The 20,950-nt window shown below is 40.5% G+C and overlaps 1 protein-coding gene across 1 annotated transcript; it reads right to left on the bottom strand.

Annotated features, from left to right (window-relative positions):
* Positions 1 to 3,289: 3,289 nt before the first annotated feature.
* Positions 3,290 to 13,122, bottom strand: LOC116677995 (collagen alpha-2(V) chain). The gene is made up of 25 exons (XM_032508136.1): positions 13,023 to 13,122; positions 12,656 to 12,874; positions 11,586 to 11,798; positions 9,961 to 10,176; positions 9,656 to 9,880; positions 9,018 to 9,031; positions 8,888 to 8,920; positions 8,732 to 8,764; positions 8,196 to 8,249; positions 7,678 to 7,770; positions 7,505 to 7,579; positions 7,377 to 7,421; positions 7,189 to 7,242; positions 6,965 to 7,018; positions 6,809 to 6,862; positions 6,043 to 6,096; positions 5,868 to 5,921; positions 5,585 to 5,629; positions 5,430 to 5,483; positions 5,300 to 5,344; positions 4,964 to 5,017; positions 4,439 to 4,537; positions 4,280 to 4,324; positions 3,468 to 3,529; positions 3,290 to 3,347 (listed from the first exon to the last, which is right to left on the bottom strand). Exons 1-25 carry the CDS (start codon positions 13,120 to 13,122, stop codon positions 3,290 to 3,292), a joined length of 2,052 nt encoding a protein of 683 aa, XP_032364027.1.
* Positions 13,123 to 20,950: the final 7,828 nt, after the last annotated feature.

The following is a 20,950-nucleotide window of genomic DNA, read 5'->3' as shown; positions in this document are numbered from 1 at the left end:
CCGGACTACCTTTGGGTCCATGCAGACCGTTGGGTCCGATTTCACCCCTCTCCTGGTGCGCCTCGTTCACCCTGCAAGGACAACCACAATTTAAGAGGCTTGAGTAAAGACAGCTTACACGCACATTGAAAGCTTACTTTGCTACACAAATATTTTACTACACAAAATACAATAAGGAGAATAATACAACAAAGCTTAACAGTGTGTAGCTGTAGTGCGTAGTTTCTGTCTCCCCCCAGAAGAATTAATTACTGAAGTGATGACAATAAAACTGTCACATGATAGAGAGCGTCACATGATACAACCGCCTCCACACAGTTGCTAGTAGCCAAGGAGGACACGGAGTATTAAAAAACATGATGGGCTTTTTTAGAAGAGGTCATTATGTTCATTAGAGTTTCTGCGTGGGAAGTCGCTGGACGCCACAATCTTGTGGACATCGTCACACTGAGAGATCCAGAGAGAGTCGGTGCAGCTGAGAGTCTTAATTGGCTTTGTAGCAACTCATTTAGCAACGGCTGGAATCTAACAGATGTTCATTAATATCAAAAGGTTACGCACTAAAGCTTTAGGTGGTTTTAAAAGGGGCAGGAATAAAAAACAAATCCAGGTAATAAGTCATGCAAAGTCATGAATTGGATATAAAAGGCAGGACTAAAAAAGAATGACAGTTACATTATGACGCGTAGTTTCTACTAATATTTACTTTCAATCCACAAAAAAAGAGTGTCTTGGCAGCTTTTCATGATGTTATTGCACCATTGATAAACCCGATACATAGAGCAGCCTATGTGAGGAATGGTAACGGACTTACCCTCGGCCCTGTAGCTCCAGCTGCTCCTGCCTCTCCAGCAAGACCCTGGGAAAACACATCATGCTTAATGTAATATGCTGAAAAGAACTGCTGGGTATACTGATGACACATTATTGTTACATATAGAATTTGACGGCTAATCAAAACAAATTAAAATGTAATCTCTACAAAAACCGTACCTCAGCCCCTGGTTTTCCTGACTCTCCAGGTGGTCCTGGCATCCGGGCAAACCCTAAAAAACACACAATCATTTTTTATTTTTTATTTACTGCTAATAACAGAAATTACATTTTCATTTACATGCGGAAATAAAATAATGTATATCATTATGAGATGTACCTGGAAACCATGCAGCCCCTGTGGTCCCTGCTCTCCTCTCTTTCCTGCAGGACCCTGGAGGAAAGAAAACAGAATGTAAAATCCTCTTGACAAGGTGTTATCACATCACTGATGATAGATGCTTACCGCTGGACCGGCTGGGCCAGCAGCGCCTCCTCTCCGTCTTTCCCATTCACCCCCTAGAAGACACAAACAGCATCTGTCAGGACATTTGTACTGATGATTGTAGGATTTAGTATGCAGTAGAGATGCTCCGATACATTTCCTGCGTCCTGATACTAATTTCCTATACCGAAACTTGCGTATCGGCCGATACAGAGTACCGATACGACACCAGGGGGTCATATTTTTCAGTTTTAACTGCTGTATATTTTTGTCCTTGTAAGGATGTAATATGATTTATATCATTATTGTTTCTTTGTGAAACATGAACAAACACATCAATGAATGCAGTATAACTTTCTTGTTTTATCCAGTTTGACAGTCAGTCATGATGGAAAAAGAACATAAACAAACTACTTTAACGTAGATTTTGTTAAATTAGGTGGCATCATATCGATGCATGAATCCCAGTTCTTTCCGATACCAGTATTTCAGGCAGAATCAGAGGCTTTTCTCATACTTTGTTAATGGAACATCTCTAGTATGAAAAGGATTTTATATCAATAATAAAAACAACTTGCCCGTTGGCCTGGAGGCCCCGAGCTGCCAGCTTCTCCGGTCTTCCCAGCATCACCCTACAAATCAGAAACCACAGAAGTCATCATCTGATCATCTGCCCAGTATCTCTCAATTCATTTAAGTTACAGTACATAAACATATACTGACAGCGAAGCCTTTAGGGCCCGGCAGACCCATGGGTCCGGCTGAACCTCGGTTTCCTGTAGAGCCAGCTGGGCCTGGCTTGCCATCGTCTCCCGCTGAGCCCTGGAGAGACCGAAGCAAATGTTAATACATGCACGGGAAAATACCTTTCTATTTCATTGTTTTGGTATGCTGTGAACGTAAATGAAAAAAAACGTTTGGCGTACAATTGGTCCTTGCTTTCCCTCTGATCCCTGGGCGCCAATCAGTCCCGTCAGACCCTGGGAATCAGACACAGATACAGAACAACATTAGATAAACCTTATTCTGAAGCCACACCTCATTCTGAAAAGTTAATATTCAAAAACTATCGTTTAGTAATTTAACATGGAACACTATTACTGATATTTGTCATTTTATTAAATGTAGATTTGGTGCAGTGCAAGGCCTGTTTGGTCATGATTTTTATGTGAAGCTTGAAATAAACAAAGCACTTTATGTTCCTACTCACACAGGTTAGAGGGAGGGGATTGAAAACCATGGGAGAATTTACCAAAAACTGATCGTAACTTAAAGAAGAGTTGTTGTGTGAGTGTTAACACTGGGCTGAAAAGCAGTATTTCACCCCAACAGTGACATCACAGCGTACTGACCACTTCTACATCACTCTATCAAGGTGAACAGTTAAACCACTCCACGACGCAAAGACTTTCTGCCGATGTCAAGTTGCTCAAACAAACAAAGTTTTATTACTTCCAAAACCGAATGACGACATCGGATATGTCTGCTTTACCCGAGCTCCTGTTAAACCTGGCTCCCCATTACGTCCTGGATCTCCATCTAAACCTTTGGCGCCGGCCGACCCGGTCAGTCCTCTTTCCCCCTGGGCTCCCTGATGGAACCAATGGCACGGTTGAGAAAAATCACAATTAACAACAGAGGTTCGATTCTGCCGTTGTCTGCATTTTGATGGGAACTCACCTTTTGGCCTGGTAGTCCATCTGCACCTGGGAAACCGCGGTTTCCTGGAGCGCCCTACAACAAACAAACAAATGTTTCCACATTGGAGTATCAGGTCGAAAGTAAGATCGTGAAACATACTCTCCGATAAAAAAGGATGGAAAAGATAAAGTCAAAGTTGACTCACTGACTCCCCTGGAGATCCTGGAGGCCCGATGGATCCAGCATCCCCTCGGGGGCCACGCTTTCCGTCCTCTCCCATCGGGCCCAACGGACCCGGAGCACCATGGTCACCCTAACCCAGCAACCAATAATCAGTCAGTCTCCTCCAATCAACTTTCATGGTCTTTGTTTTTAGGGTGGTAAAGGGACTTACTCTTTCTCCCTTAAACCCAGCTTCTCCTTTGAATCCAGGCAGTCCAGCTTCGCCCTGAGAAACAGGATCAAAACATTAAAGCTACAGGTAGCAGAGATGGAAATGGAGACAGAGTCATACTACAGGGCTAGAAAGGTACCAATTGGCCCTTTGGTCCGGGTGTTCCTGTCATGCCCTGGGGCCGGGGGGCCGGGTGCCCCCAACAGCCCGGCTGGACCCTGGACGCCTGCTAGACCCTGGGGAGAAGATACAGATTTCATAAAAACATTCATTAAAAAAGGTTATATACGTAACTTTTAATGTTTCTGAAACCGTGTGATTTTTCATCTGATAATCATAAATAACCTGTGACAGCAAATGAGACTATAAGGGAAAGAACGCTGTTTTTTATCTAGTTTTTATTAATTCCTTTGCAAGGGTCAGATTTTCCCCACAAAGTCACTAAATGATTTACGACACATAGTAGCAAGTAAAGTAAGTTACCGTATGCACCGATGCATTGGTGACTTAATTCTCTTATTGTAAATGACTGATTTCCTGTCTGAGAAAAACATTCATCGCAACTCCATAACCTCCTGGTGTAGCTAACTCTGTGATATACAGTGGGCGATGAAGTCCTGTAAAGAAAAGACCTTTACAACATTATATAGACCAAACAACTGAAGTTTAATCAAGAACATGACCCAGAGATTAAAAGATAATTACAATAGTTATTAGTTGCTGCTCCAACTCAGTTAAGTTATAATATATCAAAAGTACTGCTAATTATTGTGTGCTATTAATTATCAAAGCTGTAACATTTGTGATTTTTAACATTTTTGTTAGCCAATGCATAAAAAGTCAAAATGTCACCATGAGCTGTATAAGAGTGTTTTAACACTTATTTAAAACAGCCGCAAGAATCAACACCAACTGAAAGTTACATATAACAAGTTCCACAACAGATTCACAGGCTTCAAAAAATGATAGTACATAGTTGTACTTACTGCTTGGCCGCGACTGCCTTGAGCTCCATCAGGTCCTGAGGCACCCTGATAAAAGCAAAATATTAACTCATCATAATAGTCAAAGCCTGATACAGTCTAACACCAACACAGGTTTGAAAGAAACGGCAACAAAAGACGGAGTGATGACATTGAACACACCTGCTGCCCCTGTGGCCCGGGGGGGCCTACGTGACCAGCATCTCCTCTGGGTCCCTGCTGTCCTGGGCTTCCTCGGACCCCCGTCGGCCCTGGTTCTCCCTGCACCAGAACTCAGATTCAGTACTTTTTTCTAAAAGCGATTTCCAAGGTCTTTCATTAAAATTTAGGAGCTCAGATTTTGGCATGGTTTGGGGTTACACGTGATAAAACAAAAGACTTGTTTTCTTCTACTGATCCTCGACACGCTGCTTTATCGACAGTTATCTGTTCCGGCTTTCATCCATCGGCCCTGCTGGATATCGTGGGGCATGATGAACTGAAGTAAGGGTCAATGAATGTTTGTGTTTTGCAACCGTCACAGTACTGGTTTGGCAGTTCTGCCAAGATCTCAAATTTACTACGAGAGAATTCAAGATTTCTCTGTCAGATAAATAAGACCCAGGATAAAAATGGGTTCATGTTGCGTCTCCACTCTTCTCGAAGTGTTTCTAGTCTACAGTACTACAACATTGTCAACAGTCTCACCTTCATTCCTGGGTTCCCGGGAAATCCTGCAACACCGGGGATTCCTATTGGGCCCTGTAGTGAAAGGAACTTTCGTTAAAGATTAACAACTAGTTGCTGGGTTAGCTTAGTTGGTAAGTCAGGCACTTATATATATAAATAAATAAGTGCCTGACCTGAAAAAAAAACTTGACGTCCAAAACTAGTGATGCATTAAAGTAGACTATTATGTAGAATTGTAAATAATAATGCTACACTTTGGGAAGTGTGTAAACTCCTTTCCTTGCAAAGAGAACGGCGATAACCTTATTTCCCAATTTATCTAAGTACATTTCTACAGTACAGAGAAGTCCTTACCAGAGGACCGGGTTTGCCGACGTGGCCGGCTGCACCCCGTTTGCCCTGGAAGAGAAAGAAAATGTCTCAATCCTGCAACATCCTTTTTGCGCTTTCTCCTAAATGAATAAAGAGGTTTTGCTTTTCTTACCACAGGACCAGTTGGTCCGGCTCGGCCTCTTTCTCCCTGCATGCCCGCTGGTCCCTGAACACAACACAACACAACACTAGCTCAGCATCTGTATGAATGACATCTGTATGAAAGGGTGTGGTGATCAGTTGTGATGTACTGTAGGTGTTACCTACCACTGGGCCTGGAGCACCCATTGCCCCCGGAGTGCCAGATTTACCCTGCAGAGTGCAAAGACACCGAAACAATGCAGGTTGGAAATGTGCAGTTTAAAGCAAAAAAGAAACAGCTGATTAAAGATTTTCATATGACATTAGGAACAGGTCATTACGTGAAATCATTTTTGATTCTTAGCAATTTTTGGCTTTCACACACAACTCTTTATAATAATCTTAATATATTAATGACACAAAGAATTGTCCACTTTGAGAACCACAACATTAGGTGACAACTATCCACCTTGGCTCCAGCAGGTCCAGACTCGCCTTTTGGCCCAAGAAGACCGGCATGTCCCTGTTGGGGAGATTTAAATACAGTAAACGTACATAAACGCATGAAACGTAGTCAGGAAAAGTGAGGCCTTGTACCACTTTTGATCAGGGAGCATGCATTGCTAGGCAACAGTGTGACTTACCTTGTGGCCTTTCAGTCCTGGGTGACCTGGAAGTCCCGGGAACCCTCGTTGACCCTGAAATCAAGCACACAAAAACACACTGGGTGAGAAAACATGTCTACAAGTCATAAAAAGTGGTGTCTGTTCATACATTAGATAATATTACACATAAGAGTGTCCGCAGATTTAACTCCACCCCTCTGTTTCCTCAGGACAGGAATCAGAAGTGGGGTGGCAGTAGCATAGGGAGTTGGGTGGGGAGCCGGAGGGTTGCTAGTTCAAGTCCCAGTGAGGACCAAAGCACAGAGTGTTGTTATCTGTAGAGATGCCAGTTCACCTCTGGCCACTGCCACGTGCTCCAAAGCAAGGCACTGTACTCTGACGTGTGTGTGAGATTTCTAACAAAAACTGAGTGTAAACTGTATTTACCCACTGGGGATCAGAATACATTGTTAGAAATTATTCTTTTTTTTTTTTGGAAAGGTTTTATTGCCTCAATAAGTACCCTTATGTGTAATTCGCCTTGTTAAAAGCTGCACACTAACGTTAAATATAAATATGAAATAAATAATACGATACAGAAAAACAAATATATACATACAAAGTAACTGTTGCATTATAAAAAAAAAAAAAGTCTGAATGGGTTGAGTGCATATTTTGAAAAAAATATATAGTATATATCCAGGGCTTGGGGTGAAGTCCAGGGCTTGATTGTGCTACTTGGTAAGTATTATTGATTTTATAATGTATGCAATGTAGGTGTGAATGCTGGGAGGTGATTGGTTACCACAGATCCTGGAAATCCTGGTTCTCCCGGAGCACCGTCAGGTCCAGGTTCTCCCTGAGCAGGAGAAGTGAGATGGATTATTACTGATATATAATTGCTGAGATTATGAAAAGTATATTTTGCATTTTCAAGAGGATGCATGTATGCTTGACTCACATCAGGACCAGTTTTTCCCGGAGGCCCATCTTGTCCTCGATGACCCGGCTCACCCTGGGGACCAACCCAAGGAAACGTCACTTAACTTTCACAAAATTCAGCAGACTCAAATGTTATTCTAACATCGCAGGTTTAGAAACACTAATGGCTCCCTATAGATGCTCGATGTGGATATATGAGCATTAGATATGAAATAACATATGGAGAAGCAGAAATGTCCCTACCATTGGTCCTGGATCTCCACCCTCTCCTGGGGTTCCCTGAACTCCAGGTGGACCCTGAACAGGAGATTAATGATAGCCACTTATGATACATGGAGATGTACAGAGTTCGTACATCAAGTCTGATGACAGAAGGTGAAAATCAAATCAAAATTAAGCCTTTAGATATTTGCTATGACGCCAAAACTTACTTGACTTCCAGGCGAGCCTGGGGGTCCTCTTGGTCCAGTTTCACCCTGAATAACATTTCATACAGTGTTCTTAACACATTATAGCATACTTCCAAACTCTGCATATATGTTTGGCGTGCAGTACTCACGCGTGTTCCTGATACCATCCCAGCCAGACTAGACTTCTCACCGAAACCTGAAGCCATCTGGGACACCAGGTTGCCCTTTTGGGAATAAAATTAATTCAGATAAATGTTCAAACGCTGTTAAGATAGTGCTTTTTCCTTTTCTATGAACAATGCAGATTTTGTCTTCGACTCACCCCAGGGTGGGTGGGATGGCCCGCTGGTCCTGGCTCTCCAGGATTTCCTGGCACACCGGGCTCGCCGTCAAATCCTGGAGGGCCTGCATATCCCTGCAGGGTGTATGGGGGAAAATCATCAATGAGAGGCAACATAGTAAGACTGAGACACCACCATACTGCACTGAGTGCAACCAACACTATTGGTTTATTTACATTGTAGCATACTGTTTAAGCAGTTGCACATTTTTGTATTCCCCTCCTGTATATATTCAAATATTTGTCATTATATTTTATTACTATTATTTCAAGTATATTTCATGTGTATTGCATCTATGTATATTGTACCCTAGTATTTCATTTATATTCTGTGCTGTGTGACTGATTTTGCTGCTGTAACACCATAATTTCCTATTTTTTGGGATCGATAAATAAATATCTATCTATCTATCTATCTATCTATCTATCTATCTATCTAGTACATTAAGTAAGAATCCGATCTCTGGCAGCCATATTGGTAGGATGTAGAGCATACTTACCCGTCTGCCTTTAAAGCCTCTTTGTCCAGTGGATCCCTGAGCTCCTGGTGGACCCTGAACCAGAAACACAAGGATGAGAGAAACACATTTTACACATATAAGATTTACTGTGCACAACGACCACACAATCCATCATCTTCAGAGTGCTGTTAGAAGAGTGCTACGTTACAGTCATGGTAAACTATGATTATTCCAAATATAGGCCCATCAATCTTTGCACAGAATATTGCATTTATATTTTTATTTATTTTGCTTTTCTAAAAAAGGTCGGCAAACAGTACTGCAGATATTGCACTCTGTCCGGGTATTTCTAAATATTCCAAATATAACCACTATTTAGTGCCCTCTAGTGTCAAAATGAGTGCATAGAGCTCATTTTAAGAGAGATCATTCCTAAGAGCCTTCTGCCAGCTATTAATTATTTATTAACACTATATATATATATATATATATATATACACAAAAATTATCAAATTATACACATTAACAAATGCCAGATGAAACAATGGAGGGAGTAAAAACAAGAAAAAACCCACCGGGGGGCCTGTAGGTCCAGGGAGCCCCACAACCTGAGGGTACAAATAAAACAGCTTTAAGACCTTGTCGCCAAAATACATGGGAAAGAAAAAAGAAAAAGAAATTATTCATTGAAAGATAGTTTTTTATTTTTTGAATTGCATGCAACTGCTTACATATGGGATATCACCTGGTTCACCTTTCTGTCCCTGTAAAGAAAGTGTTAACAATTTGTTTTATTTTAAGAACAATCATTTGTTAACTTGTTTTAATTATGAATCCATGTCAGAAGGAATCAGGACTTACCTTGCCCATAATTTCTTGGGGAAAACACAAAAAAAGATGAGTTAATTACATGTATATATATATATATACGGGTTAAGTATATATATATACTTACCCCGTACAGTGACATATGTACACACCTAATCCTAAATGATAATTTAGGAGCTTTCTGTGGCTCTCTATGGGACAGCTGATGAAAATAGCCTCCAGGCTAGTTCTGGCACATTTTACATATACGTATTATTAGTGTGCATAGTCCCTGAAAGAAAGAAATAATCTACTGCATTTATCATTTAGCGTAAAAGATAGTTACTGAAGGATTAATACGCTAATTAATTATGATTAATTGTCGTAACACCCTCTGAAAACCTTGCTGCGGTGATGTGAAAGTGTAATTTTTTATTTTAATAAAATCAATAAAAGTAATTTTTTATATTCAATTTTTTTTATTGACAAAGTGCAGTAAGCAGAGAATCAGTTAAGCAATAATAGAACATGAACATCAAGTGTACAAACTTATGAGGATAAAAATAATGATTTAAAAAAATAAAAATAAAAATAAAAACTACATACCAGGCAATACTGCCACGTGAAAGCCTAGTGGCTCTTAGAAAAGGACCACACCATAAATACCTTGGACAACAGGTAATTCATCTCACCTATCCTCCTGCTGGCGCTGGCGAAGCTGTCACACACGGGGCAGCACTCCCCCTCGGGTGTGGCGACCTTCTCGCAGTTTGACAGCAGCTCGCACTGCACCTCGTCACAGAGGGCGACGCCATTGTCACAAACGCACACGCGACAAGGTTGGGGTTTCCAGATGTCGTTGTGCTGGTAGACCTCCCCCTCGACCGTGCAGCTGTCCCCTTTCTTCTCATCTGCAGCTGCAAATGAGGACAGATGTTTTAAAAGAAGCACATTCTAGGCCTACTCCCTCAATAATATGATTATAAATATAAATTACCTGTTATAGGGTCTGCACTGGGAGTGGATGTGGAAGCTGCAGTTAAGCACACAGGGCAGCACTCGCCCTCGGGGGTCACAGTTTGACAGTCCCCGAGGTCCTCGCAAACCACATCTTCACACACAGCGGTCCCCATGTCGCACACACAGATCCGACACGGCTCCGGGTTCCACATGTCATTGTGGGCGTAGACTTCTCCGTTTTCTGTGCAGGTATCTTTATAAAACAGAAGCAGAGAAATTAAATTAAATTAGTAGACCTATATGGGGTTGGTTTTTCCGTTTCTTTTTGAAAGTGTCAACCATGTACCTGAAATTCAACAGTCAAAGTTCTTCTTGCCAAGAGTTATGAGAAGATTGTTACCACGCAGTTTTGACCATTTCCAGGCTTTATGCTAAGCTAAGGTAACCAGCTGGAGCTTCTAAATTTGGCATCCAGAAGTTGAGAGTGGTACTGATCTTGTCATCCAACTCTCGGTAAAAAAAACGTGTATTTCCCAAAATGTTATAAATTCTAATGACACATTCTCTAAACACAGTGTTTCTCAAATGGGGATACATGAACCTCTAAGGGTACTTTGGAGTACTGCAGAGGGTATGTGAAGATTTTGCAAAAATACTATAATTCCTAAAATAACTATACAATAATAATGAATGAATTAAGTTATGGATTCTAAACATTTGAAATGTAGCATTTAAATGTTTTTGTTTTAAAAAAGGTTATTGTTTAGTGAATCTATCACTGCCGGCACTTTATTGCAGCTCTTTGTATAGACTTTTTAATTCTACCAACAATATTTTGTGGTACATTATTGAAAGAAATTTGAGAAACACTGCTCTAACATGCTGACTTAATGCCAGAAATAATTCTAAAATAGGTAAAAGTCCATTACGCCCCTATGTGGAGATTTGTTGTGATTTTAGCATCTTCCAAATTACTGTGACAGCAGAAGCTATTGTTTGTAGAAAAATGGTACAATGCTGGTGCAGCCCACTAATCTCAGTGGGTAGAGGGGTTGTTATGGAGTTTCCAAAGTCACACATTAAATACAACACATAAGGGCTTGAAACAGTGCATCGAAGAAAAAAGCAATTCATTGAAATACTTAACGCCTTAATTGGTGCTAAAATATAGAAAGCAACTCAGACTAAGAACAAAGACCAATACATGTTGCAATTGCTTAATCTTAAGTGCATATAAAAGGGCAATGAACACCATGACATTGGACATGGTGTAGGAGGCAGCCGTTTCCCAGAGGAATACACCTTATTTGGTACACAAGTTACTCTCAACTTCTTTTTGTGTAGCAGTAAATTGCAACCAATGTTGTTGCTGCACAAAAGTTGAGAAGTGATCTTATTTGGCAAAAAGTAATGTATTCCTTTTGCAAACTGACAGCCCAGTCAAAGGGAAACTCTGAACACAAAACTGTAGCATTAAGAAAGAAGATCATTTAAAGGTTGGGTGCAGAGGATGGAGCCTGAAGAAGAGGGCTTCAGGCTGGGAGAGATGACAAAGAGCACCAGCAGTCCTGACACAGACGGGGAAGACTGTCCGGACTGCTGAAGGTGAGGGAAGTCAACCCAAACCCTGCAAAAAAATAACCAGGATGCATCAGCAGTTACCAGTTTCAGTGTCTGTGTAAGGCTGCCACGCGGCAGCCAAGCACACGGGGCAACATTCGCCCTCTGGGGTCTCAGTGGTCTTGCAGTCACCTACATCCTCACACACCACGTCCTCACAAACCACCATCCCTATATCACATATACAGACTCGACAGGGCTCTGGCTTCCATATCTGATCGTGGGAGTAGACTTTGCCGTCTTCTGTACAGGAATCTTTGTGAAAAAGAACAGCATCTGACATCAGTACCCAGAGACGCTCCTTGTCAGCTGATAGTGTATCACATTATGCATGCCCTTTGTAGGTTATCAGGAGAGATCCAATGCATGTATACTCATTTTCTGATATTCTATTTTATTTACATGTTATGCTATCAATCAATTAATCAATCACCTGTTGCTGGTTTCTCAACTTCAACATGCCATAAGTACATCAAGTGTGCAGTCAGTGTTCTGTGTGATTTCATTTTCTGAACTTAGCAAACTGTTCTAGCTGTTCTATTATTTGCCTTTAGACCACACTATTAATGATAATCTAAAATCTCATTGTGAAGATATTTTTGCGAAAGAACCAACTGTCAACCCTACAACATCGTCGCAATGATGACATTGAGGTTTTTTTGGTCAAGAATATCGTGATACCTGATTTTCTCCCAGCCCTGTAAGCAAGCTTTCACAATTCAGATGGTATAGTAACTGATTTCAGTGAAGATGGCTTAAAATGTCATGCTTGTTGTAACAATGCAACAGTACAGATAAAAACATGTAAGAGAGAAAATAATGGGATGAAAACTTGAAAGAAAAACACAATCGTGACGAAATGGATGGACTTTTGGGTTTTTGACAAACAAGAAGATCATTGACAAGTGATGGGGAGGGATGTGAAAGAGGTAAAACATTCATCTGATCACCTCTTGCACAGTGACCATTCCAGAAAATATAAAAGTCTATTTTTAAACCACACAAAAATCCACATAAATACCCACCTAGGTGGAATTTGTAAAGGCGGATATTTTATGGAACACACAGACCCACATCTAAATCTGCTCTGCCAAATATTAAATATTTATTACCAGTGCCATTGTCCGTGCTAGGAGGAAGATGTGGTGCTGCAGTGGAGCACACAGGGCAACACTCGCCCTCTGGGGCCTCGGTTGTTTGGCAGTGACTGAGCTCCTCACATACCACCTCCTCACACTCCACAGTACCTGTGTCGCACACACAGATCAGACACGGCTCTGGGCTCCATGTCTGATGGTGGGAGTAGGCCTTTCCATTGTCTGTGCAGGTAACTTCATGAGACAGAAGAGCTATCAGTAATGTGGACAATTCCCTTTCAGCTGGCAGTGATGGGGTTTTCAATCATGAGACCTACAGCAGAATGTGTGCAAATTGTCCTCAGCTACACTCTTAAAACTGCTGGGTTAAAAATAACCCAACTTGGGTCATATTGGTAACCAAGTGCTGGGTCAAATATGGACCGAGCCAACGCTGGGTTGGTTTGACCCAGCGGGGTTGGGTTATGGTTCTGACCCAGCATGTTGGGTTATATTTTCTACCCAACAATTGGTTAAAATAACCATGTTGTTGGGTTAAAACAACCTAAAATGGGTTAGAAAAATATAACCCATATTCTGGGTTATCTGTATTTTTTTTTTCCACTTGATTTTTGCATTAAGAAATGTACTTTTGAAATTATGAAATATCCCAAAAATCCCAGCATTTTGTTTTATTGCTTTAAGCCAAATATATCCCTTCAGACAAAATTAAACATTACAATTAATTTCAGTTAACATTAAAGTAGTATAAAAGAATACAAAAGTAATTTTACATTTTTGATTTAAAACATATGCTGTGTCAATTATTACATCACTAAACGGACAAAAAGTCACAACTTCTTAAACTTCATGCATTTAACTTTCAAACCAACTTTTAAATCTTAAAGTGCCCAAAAAACAATCTCTTTTTCGGGGATTTGGGGGTTATTTTGTGTCTCTGGTGCTTACGCACACACACACACACACACACACACACACACACACACACACACACACACACACACACACACACACACACACACACACACACACACACACAAACGCACACACACGATAAAACCATCCATGGTGTCTGAGTGAGATCTGGTTCCTGAATGTCTTCAGTGCAGAATCTGGGCCCTTTAACTCGACCATGTGCCATAGCCTACATAGAAATTAAAAAACTACATAGTAGACTCTGAGCATTAATTTGACAGCGTTTGATTCAGGTCCTGGTCTCTGAAACACGGTGGTCTGGATGAACTCCCAAACATTAGCACAAAGTTTTGGCAAACCAACATAGAACACAAAAAACGGGAGTGAGACAGACGTCCACAGCAGCCAAAGAGACAGCTGCTCCAACGCCCCCCCCCCCCCCCCCTTCACAAAGACAGTATTAGAACGTATGGGGGCTCTGTGGTGGATCTCATCAGGTACTCGGCCATGTTGGTCGCAATCTGAGCAAAAAACAAACAAAAAGAAGGAATAAATACAAATATAATATTCTTAATAAGCCTTATTAGTCTAGCCTTTGCCTAGTTCTAGATTTCAAGACTAAAAGACATATCAACGACTCTCCTGGGACACAATCAACCGGAACGGACATAGATTTCAGTGCGTCAAAATAAAAAGTAGGGAAAGGGAAAGTCATTTCCAAAAAAAATCTAAGTACAGTAGTAGTCAAAGATGCAAAAGAATATGTAAGACACAATGACTGGTTTTCAGTAACTGTGTAAGATAGTAGCTCACCATGCCTGGAGAGTCCACTAAGCGTGGGACCTCTGTGATAATGTCCAGCAGTGATGTGGTCCCATTAGAACGGATCCACTGGGCCCGATGGAGAGCAGGCTCCAACATGTGTTGGCCGACCTGGGACTGGGGCCAGATGATGGTCCTCTCTGGAGTTATAGTTGGTTCTGTGATGAGCAGAGAAATGAATAAGTTATACCAAGTTGTGACATATTAAGACATCTCCTTTTTGGATAGGGTGGGCCGGTTTCCCATACAAGGATCAAGTTTAGCCCTCGACTACAAACAAAATGAAGAGTTACGTAAAGAGTTGAATCTCTAGATATGAAACTGGCTCATACAGTTAAAGAAAGAAGTACGTTACAAACAGGGTAGAGGACAAGTCAAATCCACTTCTAAATGGAGGAGACATGTTACTGTTGGCTACCTGGCAAAATGACTCTGTGTGTTGTGGCACTTGTGATGTTAAACGTCCTCGTCTGCCAGAGTGGAGTCTTTTCAAACATTGCGGAGACGTTCTTCCAGAAAGCCTGTTGCGGGTTTATGCCTTCTCAACAAGTTTCTCCTTCCCAAAATCATCCATCTGTTAGAAATGAAGAGAGAATAAATAGTAAATAAATAAAATAGTAGCACTCACACTAAGAAGTACTATCATAACCTCTAGAGCGCTCATGTTGACCGTTTAGATTCTACACTGTAATCTCTCATCCTAAACACCCAAATGAGAGTCTAGGATGATCAAAATGAGTCCAAGATATATAATTTTGTATTAATTAATATGGATACTATAGCATACAGTAAACACTATAACAGTGTACATTCAGACTAGTTCTTTTTTTCTGTAGGGTAATAACCATTGCATTTTTAGATTTACCTAGCAAAGAATATAAATATTTTACATAATCTATAACAGAACTACTGCCCCGCCTCAGCAGCCCAGAGGAGTCTGGGCAGTACAGACTAACATCCCTGAAATCATTTGGCACTTTTAAGACTGCAAATCAACACAAACACACCTGAAATAATTCAGTAAAAAATCTTAAAACATAACTTTTCCCATCCTATTGAAGCATGTATCACCTAAGATATTGTACATTACATATTACAATACATATTTCCATAGTAGTCTTCAGACCACAGGTTACAAAGTCTAGGAATGCTAATCAACTGTTAAAAAAACTGAATGTCAGAACAAGCAGATAGCTGCTAATGCTAACTTTAGTTCAGCAGTCTCGCTTTGACAGACCACCACACTCATCCTACAACTCAGCAAAACTACAGGAAGTCATTATGTGCTCACTGGATTTTAATCACAATTACAATATCACAATAACTTGATAAGCGCTAGCTAGCTAGCTATATGCTGAGTCACTGCAGCCAGGCTGTTAGCTAACATTACCATAGCTACATATTAACAATACAGAAGTAACCCTAAACACAAACGTACCTTGTAACTGTTAGACTGCTTAACACATAAGAGAGAATGAGTCTCTTTGCTTTATCATTGTCCTGTTTTGCGTTATTATCTGGTTTTATAGTTTTAGAGCTCAAGCTATAACGTTAGCGCTAGCTAACTTTTTACCATCGTCATCCTCACTGTGTCAATGACGTGCGGGACGCTAAATGACAGCTACTCATAACGTTAACGTTATATAGTTAATTAATTCCGTGTAAGGGTCTCAGTGTGTTTACAGGCACCAAAAATAGCGACGAAGAAAACAAAAGATTTACTAGCTAACGTTAGATTAGAGGCAGTTAGCAAGCAAGATACAAGATGAGTTTGAGCTAACAGTTAGCTAATTGCTAACGTCAATGTCCTATAACGCTAGCCTTATAGCTCGCTAGCTAGCGTTAGCTAAAGTGACCTAGCGTTACGGTTAACCACACAGACAGCTACGTTAATAGCTAACGTTACCATAGCTAAATATTAACAATACAGAAGTAACCCTAAACACAAACATACCTTGTAACTGTTAGACTGATTAACACATAAGAGATATCAAGTCTGTTTACTTTATCATTGTCCTGTTTAGCGTTATTATCAGGTTTTATAGTTTTAGAGCTCAGGCCATAACGTTAGCGCTAGCTAACGGTCATTTTTCCCTGCGTCATCCTAACGGTCAGGTGCGTCAACGGCTACTCATAACGTTAACGTTATATAGTTAATTAATTCCGTGTAAGGGTGTTAGTGTGTTTACAGGAACCAAGTTGTCTGGCTATTCTAACATATTTGTATAGTTTGACCGTCTTAAAGGTTCCTACCACTTACCGGGGCTGTGGTCGTCGACGTCCCGGGGCCTTCTGTCCAGAAATGGCGGCAGAATGAGCCGCTCCGGTCTGACCCATCGTGTTGGGTCACAGTCTTTGACCCAACGTTGGTTTAAATCAACCCAACCTATGACCCAACAGCCCTAACCCAGCATTTGGGTTACTAAAATAACCCAGCGTTTTTTAGTGTGTATAGACCATCAAAACTTCCAGAAAATCCAGAAAAACCCTAGATCTACTCCCCTTTCCTCACTAAATTATATAGAAATCTAGCAACAATAATATCTGGTCTATTATAGCTTTGTCTAAACTTGTGCTCCAGTGGAGCTAATCCAGACTCCACAAGTATAAACCAAGAGAAAACAATCATAATTCGTGTGGGCCTGCAACTGCTCAGAAGCCTGTAAACACAACAAGGGGAAAGCTGGTTCCCTCAGCTTAACTTGTGGAGCCTGTGGTGAAATCAAGCAGCACAAGCATCTTTTCTGACCTCAATGGACAAAGCTTAAAGGAACTCATGTAACTTTTCCCACCAGGTTGTCTCATTGGAACTACTGCTAATAGTACGGGTTCAGCCTCCAGAGGAACATTACCAGTAGTCTGCATCTAGATGTCTCGTTGTGAACAGGTGTTTCAGGTATTCTAGCTAATTAGAACCAGGTTGACGTTGGGGGGGAGCTCTACACTTTTGCCAGACTCTTTGGGGCTTGGTTTCCACGCAATTGTAATTCGGCCAACACTTCGAAAACTGAAAAGATTCAATCAAAAGTTGACAACAGCACCTGCTGCTGTCCTAATTTCCGCAACAGCCTGAACACTGATGCTAAAAACACAGGCAGCATTCCTACAGGATCCTCACTGGGACAAAAGAGTTAGAAGTGACAAAAAAAAAGCAATAGATATGATGCTGCTCCGGCTTTCCCTGTTTTTCCTGTGCAGTTAAAACTGTATCTTTTATGTATCTTCCCCAGGTTTTAAAATAGTTTCTAACAAATTGGGGGATAGTTACCCGACAGGATTCCTGATACTTTCAATGCTTTTACACTTTTATTCCATCACTGCAGCTCACTGGACTCCATATCTGATGGTTGAAATAGACCTTTCCATTTCCTGTGCAGCTGTCTGAGTCAAACAGAGCAGCAGTTCACATCTGGACCTTGTGCATGTGAAGCGTGCACACCACTTTGAAGCACTCCGAAGATCATGAAACATTTGCTGTGTGTAGGAGACATAAGTATTAAATGTGATAATTAATAAGAGATTTCTTAAGGACAGATTCAGTATCCTTTCAATAAAACCAAAGCAGTAGAATATAAGTCGGCAAAAGTGAACCAGAAAGGCAATAACACAATCTAAACGTTGAATTTAAATGGTATTGTTTGATTTAAGATTGTAGAATTCCACATAAAACCTTTAAAACACACCTTAATACATCACAAGAAACTAACTAGCCTGACTGTAATTTCCCCATTTGGCCAGCAGGCTGCAGCCGTCACCAAGCACTGCAGGTGTAGGAAGTGATCATTCATGTTGCATGCAGAGAAAAAGACATACCGTACACTCAAGGCCAATAAACTCTATAACTGTATGACATGAAGCCTCATAATTATGACTACTCGCTTTAAAGGGAAATTCCACAGATTATAGCCTCTAAATCAGTTTATTTAAACTGTTCATATAAAGCTGTCTGTGGCTCTGGAGGGTGAAAATAACCCTCAAGTCATCATGCATCTCGAGACGACATGGGCATGTACCAGGCAAGGAAATTACCTATTGCATTATGGGGATTGTAGTATCCATCTGATTTAGGAGCTTGCCCCGACTAAAAAAAGAATGGTATGTCAGCGTTCGCATCATCTTCAATCCATTTAATCTTTCTCTCACAAGTCACTTAACTTCATAGAAATGAATGCAACACTATATTTATCTTCACTTTACACTTTTTTTCCCGATTGCATTTCTACCAAGGTTTCAGTCATGTGCACACCAGGCTTATATGTTTTAACTTCCTATGTGGACCAAAAACACTATATGAAGAGATCTTGTTTTCATATTTGAAACATCTTAGTAGTGAAGTGAATGATTGATGTAAATCTGACAGCTGATAATAAGACTGACAGCTTTTGATGAAAAAATATGTGATTGCAAACACCCTCTCAGACACTTTCAGGCAATTGCCTTTGAGCTGCACTTGTGCAAGGCACTTAGGCAGTCAGGGACTAGACTGTGGTTGGACTTGACAGCTCCTGGCTGTGAATGTGTCTGTATGGAAGTATGTAATCATCTTTGCACCAACAATGTCTGCAACTGTAAACATAAAACAAGATCAGACCTATAGTTTTCATGTTCGCACATTATGGAACACAAGGTCAAGATTATAGTTACCTCTCAACACTATCACTATAATGCGTCTATGGAGTCTTTATTTAGTTACTCTTTGTGTGTAAATGCAATTAAATCAAGAAAAAAGGAATGTTTTTCAAGAAAGATTTAGACACTCAAAAAATGCCATTGATTCAATCTGATTTAAAGAAAAAGAAAAAAGTCTGTAAAGCTAAACAGTAAAAAACTCAAAGTCGACTTTTCAACAAGCAGCATTTTCTCTACTTATTTAATATAATGACACAGAGAAAAATAAATGTCTTACTGGTTTAAAGTCAGTAAAACCAATAGTAGAAACGTTTTTTTGCTTTGCATTTCTTTTTTACGCGATGTGTACGCTACTGGTCAAGGATCAAAGGCCTGAGAAACAAAGAAAAGTATCAGGAAAAAAGTGCAAAACTAAAGAAGAAGAAACCGGGAAAAAGCAACAAAAAGAAATGGCCACTGCTACGAACTCTGTGAGCATTTTTGAATCTTGGCAGTTTAGTGACGTCCTGAGTACTAACTGTGGCGGAGCCTCTCCCGCGAGGGAGGCTGGTTTTCAAAAGCTGGAGTTATTTCAGTGGAAACCACAGAGGCTGGATTATACGTTGGGCTTGTCTAGAAATTGTGGCTTGCGTTTATTTGGAGACCACAGAGGTGCCACACCGGAGAACCCTCCTGCTGCAGCATGTATGAGACAGCAACTCCAAAATCAATGAGCTGGAGGTTTATTCAGTAGGTCGTTAATAAGGCAACAGAGGTTTGTTACAAGTTTTAGATCATTTCTATCCTTCTGCAACTGCCTTGTTTTGGGAAAATTGCTCTTGGTCTTTATACTTTTATCCTGCAAAAATGCATTTATAGTACTGCGGTTTGCAGATAATGTATATTATTACTGAAGTTCTGCAGAAGGTTCAGATGCTCTACTAGGGTCCAAAATTATACTTTTTAGCCACTTAAATGTGTTTATGGCTCGGAAATACAAAATGAAAGCAATTTTCATGACTAACTGTGGACCTCCTTTAAAGTGGAAACTGTCCACTGGTCTCTGACATGTGGTTTGCAGACGCCTAAACCTCCTCAGCGCAGGTTTATTATTAAACCATATTACATAAACTGCACCTTAGGCTAGAGGTTCCCAAGCTGGGGGTGGAAATCCTCAAGGGGTCCGGTGGATAAATCACAAGATGACTCATTTCTTGATTGATTTTTATCATCTTTTTCTTATTTTTCTAAGTTTTGCAAACAGGTATCTAAGACAACCACACACTATAATTATGTCAAGACATAATGCAGTTTTCTTGCAAAATACTTGATACTTTCAGCTCTCCAGGCCTTAAAGCTTTTAAATGAAACTATAGAAGGAACATACATTTTTACATTCATTAGATTCTCACTAAGATCATAAGGGTCATATCTAAAAAGCCAGAAGGTATGGGTACCACTGGCCTTCGCTGTACACGGCAGTCATATCCAATGATGGCCAATAAATCCAATATTGAGTTTTAAATTTGCCTTGAAACCTGTGAAACATGTGGAGAGAAATACAAATTAGCTTAGCTTGAGCCTGCTGATGCTGAGTCCCACCATTCAAAGTCAAACTGAGTCAAACATTCCCATCCAAGCCAAGAAGAACAGCAAATGTTAAATCCCCATGTTGAGATCTGAACAAGATGTCTGCCAGTATCATAAATCTCAGACTGTTCAACAACAACAACAGCAACAACAGCTGACACACCTGGCTCTGCAACAAACGTCTGAATTCATCTTATGTTTAATGAAGGTGAAAACAGTATTAATTTACTTCATTGCAGTACTTATTAAGGCTTATTTTATTGTTACTGTTTCTATACACTTGGGGGAAAGACAGGCCTGTAAATGCAGGGACTCACAAGTGGTTGAAACATGATTCTAAATGCATTCATGCAACAAAACGTTGTGCTTATTTTT

The sequence above is a fragment of the Etheostoma spectabile genome, unplaced genomic scaffold (assembly GCF_008692095.1).
Source record: "Etheostoma spectabile isolate EspeVRDwgs_2016 unplaced genomic scaffold, UIUC_Espe_1.0 scaffold00006325, whole genome shotgun sequence".
In the NCBI taxonomy this organism is placed as follows: domain Eukaryota; kingdom Metazoa; phylum Chordata; class Actinopteri; order Perciformes; family Percidae; genus Etheostoma; species Etheostoma spectabile.
This window is presented reverse-complemented; position numbering and strand designations above follow the sequence as displayed.

What these genes read in the sequence shown, in the direction of transcription:
- LOC116677995 (XM_032508136.1), bottom strand. Translation starts at nt 13,122, where the DNA reads ATGCTGGGTCAGAACCATAACCCAACCCCGCTGGGTCAAACCAACCCA. An exon ending in CAGGACTGAAAGGCCACAAG is followed by an intron (nt 5,922 to 6,042) that starts GTAAGTCACACT and finishes TCTCCCCAACAG; the next exon opens with GGACATGCCGGTCTTCTTGG. An exon ending in CCGGGAACCCAGGAATGAAG is followed by an intron (nt 4,538 to 4,963) that starts GTGAGACTGTTG and finishes GTTCTGGTGCAG; the next exon opens with GGAGAACCAGGGCCGACGGG.